This window comes from Pagrus pagrus (genome assembly GCF_965226575.1).
Source record: "Pagrus pagrus genome assembly, chromosome: 10".
NCBI lineage: Eukaryota > Metazoa > Chordata > Actinopteri > Spariformes > Sparidae > Pagrus > Pagrus pagrus.
The window spans coordinates 5,210,539-5,220,750 of record NC_140194.1 but is presented as its reverse complement, the minus strand read 5'-3'; the positions used below and the strand labels follow the sequence as shown (position 1 = coordinate 5,220,750).

Here is a 10,212-nt window from a genome sequence, read left to right as displayed (position 1 = left end):
CCCTGTTGGAAGTCGACACAAGCTGCGGCTGCTCCTTCTATGTAAACTCACGTCTGAATAATGGAGGAAGGTCAGAATGGAAGTAATTGATTTAATTTGAGCACAGAACGAGGAATTGATCTGTGAATAACGTGCTCTGTTTATGGTTGTGAAAACGGTGCTGCTCTGACCTGGATTCATTTGCTTCACAGCACAACCCCACTGTGTGCTTCACGGAGCAAATATAAGGTGTTTCATTACACATCGTCTCAACGTAAAGGATTTAATTCAGCACAATATGTTTAAGCGTGCACACGCGCTGAAAAAAAAATCACACCACTGACGAGCGTTACCACACCCACATTTTCTTTAATTAAAAACGTCATGATTTTTCAAACACAATATGTACATCTCTTTCGTCGTATGAATTGATAGAATAATTCAGTACGTTACAACATATATACATACCAATGAGTACAATTCAAACCATCGTGAAATGGTCTGTAACCTCAGCCTGAGGGACCTGAACACTGAAGTCTTCTGATGAAAGGTTGACGCCCAGCACATCTAATGTGTTAGCACCCCCTTCAGTTAGATCACTGTGTTGTCCAATGTTTACAGTGCTTCTGCATGGAGTAAGAAAATGCCCTTGTGCAATGAGACCAAGAAAGAAAAGATAAGGGAGAAGAGTGTAAGATATGAATGCTTTTAAATATTTTAGAAGCATAGGTGAGACAGACAGTAGGATTTTTTTATTTCATATTGCTCTGTATCCAGTCTTTGAAGTTGGCTACATGTGTGTAGACGGTGTAGAGATCAGGATTACACTCCCCTTGGTCATAGCCAAAGCTCACCAGTCCCAAGAGTCTCCACAACCCTTTATGCTTCTGGTTGTTGGGTGTTTGGTCCTCAGAGAGGGCGGGGAGGACAAGGATTCCCCCAGTGTCAGACGGACATATGTTCGAGGGTACATAGTCAGGCTTCTGGCTGGCACAGAGCATATTGTCTGTGACGCTGACTGGCACGCCGTTACGAGCGTACTGCTGCTCACATGGCACCACGTCCGCAAGGTGAACGAGCCCGACCCTCGCCCTCTCATCGGGACTTAAAGTTGAATCGGGCAGTGGAGACCAGCCTGTCACAAGCCCTTGTCCTGAAGTTACCTCTTCTCCCTGGCTGTCTGAGATGCAGAGGGGCGTCACTTTCTCCCCGATCCGTGCTTTGTCCAGCAACTTGACCACGGCGATGTCAGAGTCGAGAACATTGGGGTCGTAGTTTGTATGAACAGCAATGGAGGCCACCTAAAGGGGAAAGAGATGGATTTACTGTGCAGGTTTGATTAAAAAGGATCATGAGAAGACCATATCTCCAGTAGCTTACCCTCAGGTGTTGTAGACCTTTACTCTCCCTCTGGTCGTCACGGTAGTGCTTCCCCACCACCACCTTGATCTTGGCTGCATCTAGAGGATATACTTTCCCCAGTTCTGTCACACAGTGGGCTGCAACAACCACACTCCTTTGGTTCACCAGAGCCCCGCTGCACACCAACTGCCAGTCAGAAGCCTGATTGAGGTTGCCAGTTCCTGCTCCACCGTCCCTCTTCAGGGACCCTGCCTGGCTGTCTGCCTTGGTCACCTTTGTCTCGGCTCCGTTGGTGGAGCGACGGTAGATGGCTGCCAGCCAAGGCCAGTGAGCCTCCACTGGCCTCTCTGGGTCAAAGGTGGGGTGCTTCCCACACACTGCCAAAGGGGAGGTGACAGGATGAGAGGACAGACAGAGAGACACTGTGTCAACACTTGAGGGTTGTCTTTGAATCTCCTTTCCCATCAAACAGCTTCCGTTTTAAACGTGCACATAAGCTTGCTGTCTTAAAGATTGTTTACCAAAATGCAAAGCAGTGGCATAGATGGGGGGACAATATTCTATTGTTAACTGCCTGAAAAATAAATCTACCTACAAGAGGTGTATCTCATGCAGCCAGTGTAGTTACATGATCCCACACTGATTTTGAGTCAACTGATCACATGACCTGGAAGCTATTGAGCTAACATGCTAATATTTGCATATAAAAATTAATAAAAAATAATACAAAATATTTAGAGATGTAAAACATCAAAACAAGAGGTGTATCTCATGCAGCCAGTGTAGTTACATGATCCCACACTGATTTTGAGTCAATTGATCACATGACCTGGAAGCTATTGAGCTAACATGCTAATATTTACATATAAAAATGAATAAAAAATAATAAAAAATATTTAGTGATGCAAAACGTAAAAACAAGAGGTGTATCTCATGCAGCCAGTGTAGTTACATGATCCCACACTGATTTTGAGTCAATTGATCACATGACCTGGAAGCTATTGAGCTAACATGCTAATATTTACATGTAAAAAATAATCAAAATTTTAAAAAAATATTTAGAGATATAAAACGTAAAAAACAAGTCTTGCAAATTAGCATGGCCTACATCACGAGATTCAACAGAATTCAGGGAACGCGTGGATATAGGGTTTTTGAATGTGCGACAAAGTATATGGGAGTTATAAGCCAAAACACACTTTCCTTGATTATAGCGCCACCTAGTGATGGACGTTCAGGACGAGCATAGATTATAACATTTTTGGCCAGGCCTAATGTGTTTGTCAAATATGCCGTTTTCATCCATGTTCAGGCAGTGAAAAATGCGATCATTTCGGACAAAGAAAAATACTGCTCACTACAGAAACAATAGGGACATCGCAGGTTACCTGCTGGGGCCCTAATGAAACTAGCACCAGAGCACCACCTAGTGACGGATCGGTAAAACCTTCAACAGATGTCCTCAGGAGGGCATTGGCAATGAGTGTAGCAAGTTTTGTGTTAATCTGACCAACCGATGTGGAGATATAAAATACTTCAATTTAAAGAGCGCCACCTAGTGGTCATCGGGCAAGATTTTGTACAGAGCCTTAGGGGCTCATGGGGAAGTAGTATCCTGAGTTTCATGTCATTCAGACAAACCAATGTGGAGATATGCAACACTTCCTGTTTTGAACGAAATGTGCAGGAAGTTGTTCTTTAATAAGTTGAGTATTGTTTGGAATATCACAATTCTTTTAACAACTTTTTGTGAGAACGGTCCACAGATGCTGTGTGCAACGTTTGGAGGTTTTATGAGGTTTTTGAATGTGCGACAAAGTATGTAGGAGTTATTAGCCAAAATGCACTTTCCTTGATTATAGCGCCACCTAGTGATGGAAATTCACAACGACAACAGATTATAAAATTTTTCGCTAGGTGGGACATATATTCCAAGTTTGGAGAGTTTTGGGGTATGTTCAGGCAGTGAAAAATGCGACCTAATATATATTAGGGCCCGAGCAGGGAACCTGCAAGGACCCTATTGTTTTTGTAGTGATCATTTTTTGTCAATATAGTACCGTTTAAATGCCTCAGTACCCCGGTACCAAATTAGTACCGGTATACCGAACAACCCTAGCACAGTGAGGAGAGTCTTTCATATAAATTGTGTTGTCAAGAAAGTTATTATGCTTCAAAGAGGGACACTGTGTGTGTAATATGTCAAGGCAACCTTTGGTATTATTGTATCAGAAGTCTTTAAGTTAGAAGCCATGGTTCACTGACAAGCTGTGACTTTATCATCATCTGTGAGACATCTGTCACAGTGTTAAAACTTTTTACATTCTCCAAACTAACTGCCTTTACTTCAAATGTTGTTGCGGCTGATGATGAAGAAGAAGTTTGCGCAGCTCATTACAACCTGGAAGAAGCCTTGTTTAATCAAAGACGCTGATCGTTTAAAGTCTCATTGCATCTATCTCATAGCTCAGCCGTAAATGTCAGCCGTTAGCTTTTTATCTTAGGAGCTTTGGGGACTTTTACTATGTAGTAATGAGAGACAACGCTGGCAGGAATGCAAAAGAGATGGGTAAAGAAGCTGACAACGTATTCCTCACTGTCTTAATTAGAGGCAGTGATAATATTTTGTCAACATCGCTCCACTGCTGTCTGAGTGATCACATCATAATTTTGTATCACATACCATTGTTGATCTGTGGGTGTAAATCACTGTATTAAAATGTGTGTCAGTGTGTTTGCTCTGTGAGAGAGTTGTCAGACTAGAGACTGGTGATCCTCTGCTGCCCTCACCTGGTGAACAGGACACATGAAGCCCGCTCCATTTCCCGGTCTTCAAGCAAGTGCGACGAGAACTGCCAGAGTGTTGGTAGAACTGGGAGGCGCACTCGTACTCTATATGTGTGTAAAGCTGGTGGAAGCCCTGGGGCAGCTGGAAAAGCGCTACAGGGGCTTTAGTGGGGCCGACAGACTGGAGCTGTTGGCCGCGCTGAGAGGAGTAGAGCTTGTGCACAGGTGTCTTTCTGATGTGAGAAGCAGAAGCCAGATGTATGCAGACATTACCCCTCAGGTTGAGTGGACAAATATGAGTGCAGAAAAATGTATGTACCACATGACATGCTATGTAACATAATGCATCAGTAAACATACCTGGACGGTGCCTGAGGTGGAAGGACTCTCTGTCTAACCAGCTCTGACACTTTGGGCTCCCGACATGCTGCAAATAAATACACACATTTATGAACACACACATAACACATTAACAGCCGCAGCGATTTGAATGAGGCTACTGTAGCTGGAACAGTGACTGTGATGTAACAGTTAAAGGAGGAATTTAATGTTTTCGCAAATACACTTATTTGCTTTCTTACCAAGAGTTACACGACTAAGATAAACTCCACTCTCATGTCTACATTAAACATTAGCTGGGTAGCTTAGCTGAGCATAAAGACTGGAAGCAGTGGGCACCGGTTAGGCTAGGCTCTGTTTGGGGGTGAAACAAATCCATTTATGAGCACAGAATTCACAAAAAAAAATATTGTTGCTTCCAGACAGAGACTAGCTGTTTTGCCCTGGTTCAATCTTTATGTGAAGCTACACATAAGCTTATTGGCTGCTGGCTGTAGTTTAATATATGAGTGTGTGAGTCTTCTCATCTAACACCCAGCAAGAAAGTGAAGTAGTATTACCTTGAGGAGTATTACCTCAGGAGTTTATTAACAGGACTAGAAAAAAAGAACATTATTTGGCTGCTGTATAACTAAAGTGTTTTCTCTACCTGTTTAATTCATCAGACGAAGCCGAGCCCGAGGAAAGTTCGACCGCTGACCTCTTGGCAAAGAGCTGAAGAGCGTCCGGACCAAAATCCATCAAGAACTAATTAACATTTACAGCTCCAGACTGATGGATTATTGTACTGAAGGAATCCTCTGCCCACCAGCATTTAACTTTAGCATAATTATTTTATATTTACAAGTTTGATGTGCTGAGAGAAAGAGAGAAACCCATGATCCCTTAATAAATATTTACGCATTTTCTGATGAAACACTGAGTCTGCTGTATTGTGTTTATACTTAAAAAAACCCTTTCGATGGTAAAAATCATTAAAAAAATGCTCTACATGCACACCTTCCACTGACATCCAACTAGCATCAATATCAGCAATAAAAGGTCCAGTGTGCAGAATCATAATGATGTTTTCATTAGTGATTAATCACCTGAAACTAAGAATCGCTGTGTTTTCATTAACTTAGAATGAGCCTTTAATATTACAGAATGAGTGGATCCTCTTCCATGTTTCTACAGTAGCCCGGAAGGAACAAATCAAACACTGGCTCTCGAGAGGGCCTTTCATGTTTTTGGCAGCCGCCGTGGGGCTTTAAATAATAAAAAAAAAAAAACAACAGTATCAAAACAGATGACGGTACCTCTGACACAGAGGGGCTGCTTGCCACTCCAGGTACCATCTGGCTGGCAGGTGCGTCGGGCATCGCCGCTGACAGCATATGAGTGGTTACAGAAGAACTCCACTGTTTCAGGCTCCACCCCGGGCATCGGCTGCTGGTAGCCGTGGTAGAGGCGAGGGAGAGGCGGGCAGCTTTTCTCTGCAGGAGGGGAACAGACGGTAAAAGTGAGGGCGAACACGAAGGAGAGGGGGATAGAATTTATTTTGATTTTTCTCAATGAGTCTCTTACCATCGAAGCTTTGGTTGACTTCTTTCTCCTTTTCTTTTTCTTTCTCCCTCTCCAACTCCTCCTTTGTTTTCTCAGCAGAGTCCTTTTCTGTCTTGTCCTCTGGAATTGTTGGTTTTTCCTTTGGCTTCCCGCTTTCCCCACCTCCCGCACTGTACATGGTGTACTGTGTAATATTGACTCTGGTGGGGATGATTTTCCTCCCAGCCTCTGGAGAATCTATGCTATTATTTTCTTTCTTTGTGTCTTTTGTATCATATATAACTGTGTCGTTCTTTGTCATTTCCTGTTCGAGTATCTCCACTGTGTTGTCTCCCTCAGTTATGACCGGTCTCAGCTTGGTATCATTAGGGCCGACTTTATCTGGATCTCGTTTTCCATTCACCTGCTCCTCTTTTCTTTCCTTCTCTTCTTGTCCTTTGTCTTTTATCACAACTATTTCCGGTACATCTGTTATTACTGTCTCCAAATTTGTGTCTTGGTTGCCTTCTTCTTTTTTCTCAGGTGGCTTTGTTACCTCAGGTTCTTTCTTTTCAACCGTATTCAGGCTGTTGTCTGGGCCTTGAGTATCCACTTTGTCTTTGCTGCCTCCACTGGGCTTCTCTGACCCAGTATTTCTTTCCTCTGGCTCTCCATCGTTCCTGCCCTCAGACGTAGTTTGCTCTGGAATGGTATCAGTATATTTATCTTCTCTGTCGACTGCTGTTGTATTCTCCTGCCCGGTGTTTATATCTCCCCCTCCAACACTTTCTTTTTCTCCAGCTGTGTTCTCTTGACCTTTCTCTTTAGTTTTGCTGATATCTTTGTCTGTGTGTTTATCTGTTTCTGTCTCTTTTGCCTTGTCTTTGCCCTTTTCTGCCTCAGTGAGAGTATTATTCACTGCGGATAAACAACACAAAGAAAGATCATTACTGAATTGTCAGACAGAAGCTGATTGCAAATTATTTTTGTTCATTTTCTGATCGATTATCTGTACAATAATAAAGAGATAACTGATAATAACTTTTTGCACTGACTGTGTGACAATGTGTCTGACCTTGGGTGCAAACAGGAGGAGTCCCACTCCAGGTGTTGTTAGGGAGGCAGGTTCTCTGAGAGTTCCCACTGAGTTCGTAGGGCTGGTTGCACAGGTATTGTAAAGCAATGAGGACATCATTGGGTCCATAGACCAAGAAGTGGTCCCCATGTGTTGGCTTGGGTGGTAAACTACATACTCTTTCCACTGGCACTGTAAACAGGAAGAAAAATCAGGCTTTTAGAAGTTGCCGATCTGCCTTTCTCCACAATCTGCACCATCTCTGGGGCAGTTTGTATGGCATGTGGAGACAAGCAAATGACTTTTCCCAGTTCACATCATTATCTTACCACACTTTGGGGCAGAAGCACTCCATGTGCCGTCACTCAGGCAGACGGCAGAAGAAAAGCCTCGCAGTTCAAAGCCAGGGTCGCAACGGAAACTGATGCGTGCCCCCGAGTGATGGAACAAACCCTCTGTGGAGCCATGGGTGGGCACTGGAGGCCTGTGGCATCCCACCACTGAGTGGAAATACAGGCACGCACATTTTATTCACGCACACATGTTGTGTTATTTTCCTGTTTCATAACTGACTGCCGGGCCGTCCAAATTTAGATGTAAAGAGGATTTTAGGAAGCATCTCCAGCATTCCTCAAACATCTGTTTATTGCACCTCCCTGCTGTAAAAGACCACACATACAGAGCGTCAGTGAGATAATTGCCTTCTGCTGTTTGCAGGTCAGACAGGTAGCGGAATAAACAAACCTAAATCTCAGCTCTCAGACTCATTACTCTTGATTTAAAAATGCCCAGAGCTTTAAAAGCATAGCCTGCTTCCGTAGAGGCTCATTAATGAATAATTTCACCCATCTTGGTGAAGTGTGAACAGTTCACAGCGAGACTTGAGCACGTAGCTCGTAAATAAGGAAGAAATAGATGCTGTAAAAGAGCTTTAGTCAAACTGTTCAATTTTCCAGTGTTGTAAAAGTGGATTTTATGAAGTGGGGAAGTAGAGAGTGGTGGTGGTGGAACACTGTGTGTAACCTTCTACAAATAACAGTATCCATGTCATAAAGGGCGCAATTATCGTGCAATTCATTTAGCATTCAGATGATCTATCTCTATCTTAAAGGCAAACTGCAAATGTGCACGGGAACGTTGCGGTGCAGGACCACAAGTGAGTTCAGAGAAACTCAAACACACATGTTAACACTAACGTTATCATACCATTACAGCACTCTCTGTGAGATGATCCCTCGGGAGGTTTTTTTTGTGGTGTTGACTTTAACTTTTAACTTAGGTCAGATCCATGAAATTCACTGTCTGTGGTTTTATAGCTCCAAACTAAGGAACCCTCCCTGTAATCTGGGCGTTTTTGCCTTACGGCATTTTCAACCTTGAGTCCTCTAGGGGAGGAAGAATGCTGCAGGCCAACGCAAAAGTGGGAAAGTAAACTGTAGCTGACCTCCTTTGAATATGTTTTTTTTAAAAACAGAAGCATCCTGAGGTGCTGCGGCTAACCTTTGTTGTTTTTTTTTGCCCTTAAATGATCCATCTGTCATGTCGGATTTTTTTGGACAGATGTAATGAGATGAGTCTGGAGTTATTAGGCTGGAATGCTTATGTAATATACACAGCGACACATACTGTAAGTACATCATCATTCCTTTCATTAACGACTTGGAAACTATGTTGAACGCAGCACTCCAAAACAGATTAGACTCAGGAATAGATTAAACTGTTTCAGACAGAGAAATGAGAAGGGAAGAGAGAAATAATTTCTCTCGAGTTTATACGATAACGTGTCAAGATTCCCTCCTACAGAATGAGTTTTAGCTCAGGCTTACAACAGATGACAGGTTGATTATTGGAGACCTAAAATACGGCTGATGTCAGGTTAATTCTTAAAATTCTCCGTCGTAGAATATATTTCCTCCACAAAATGTCCTGACATTACTAATCCAGCTCTCTTCTGAGGATTCCTCGTGGGAATACAAATGAATGCACACTGTGTGGAATGAAAACTCATGCCTTTTTTTACAGGTCTCTCCCCCAATGGAAAAGCTGGCTCCTGTTACAGAAGCGAAATTGTTTCACCATTCGTTTTATAGACTCAAATTTAGCCCTGAAAAAGACACCATAAGAAAAGAAGTGAGTGGGGTTCAGGAAGTCTGTTTTTGCAGGATCTTTAGGGAGGTGTATTGGGTATGAAAACACAAGTTGGGGTCCAGACACCTATAAATAAAAGACCTTTCAGGCCAACCACACCCTGATTGGGTCGTGCCACACATGACGAAGAGAGCAAAATGACCTCATTGGATTTCAGTTGGCAATTACTGGGTATCTCCCTGTCATTGCCCTTTAATTTCTTTGCTCAGCCAGTTCCTTCACCTAATTTATCTGTCCACAGCAGAATGATGTCATGCATTAGTTGGTTGGACGCTGCTTAATTTCCTGCAAAAATATTTTGTAGTTCCCGAAAAGTTGGTTGACCGAAACCATAGATGCACGGACGGGGAAGGCAGCTGGCCTGAACCAAGTCCAAACCACAAACTTCTCTCTTGTGACTGTGAATCACCGCCTGCCTTTGGGCAGCAACAACAGCAAAATAAGAAGGAAGAGTTCAATTCCCGATAAGTTTGTCATAACTAGGTGTGTCTGATTTCAGCTGAAAATGACTCGAATAACTCTGAGCTTTCGTAAGTGTCAATACAGTAATCCACATGTCTTTCAGACGTTTGAGGGATGGAAACTTCAAGTCATGCACACAGTATGCTGTTAAGACTGATCAGAACCTGTAGGCATTTTTTCTTACTTTCATTTACCCCCCAAAACATAAACACCTTTCCATTATGTTCTTGCTCAGTTATGTTGCGGACTCACCATTTTCACACCTCTTGCCTGTGTAGCCAGCCAGACAGGCGCAGTGGTATGTATAAGAACTGTCCAGGACACAAGTCCCGTCATGCAGGCAGGGAGAGGAGCTGCAAGCTGTAAACATACAAGTGTGTGAAATTAGGTTACAAGAAGAAATGCTGTATTTATTAGCAGTGTAATGATTCAATGTGTATGCCAAAAGGAATGGCTTTCCACAGCAGGCTACATCAAGGGATTCATATTCAAAGCTGGCACCATTTAAATGTCAATGTGACTTTCCATCTCTGAAT

At 43.0% G+C, this 10,212-nt stretch overlaps 1 protein-coding gene across 4 annotated transcripts in view; it reads right to left on the bottom strand.

Annotated features, from left to right (window-relative positions):
* Positions 1-328: 328 nt before the first annotated feature.
* Positions 329-10,212, bottom strand: part of pamr1b (peptidase domain containing associated with muscle regeneration 1b) — a 62,861-nt gene continuing 52,977 nt past the window's right edge. For all 4 annotated transcript variants that reach the window (XM_084365077.1, XM_084365079.1, XM_084365078.1 and 1 more), the window contains 9 exons: positions 9,929-10,036; positions 7,396-7,566; positions 7,067-7,258; positions 6,034-6,909; positions 5,766-5,942; positions 4,489-4,555; positions 4,132-4,361; positions 1,360-1,718; positions 329-1,280 (listed from right to left, as the gene is read on the bottom strand). In XM_084365077.1, coding sequence (XP_084221203.1) covers positions 732-1,280; positions 1,360-1,718; positions 4,132-4,361; positions 4,489-4,555; positions 5,766-5,942; positions 6,034-6,909; positions 7,067-7,258; positions 7,396-7,566; positions 9,929-10,036 — 2,729 coding nt within the window. In that variant the 3' untranslated portion in view covers positions 329-731. The remainder of the gene's footprint in view (positions 1,281-1,359; positions 1,719-4,131; positions 4,362-4,488; positions 4,556-5,765; positions 5,943-6,033; positions 6,910-7,066; positions 7,259-7,395; positions 7,567-9,928; positions 10,037-10,212) is intronic.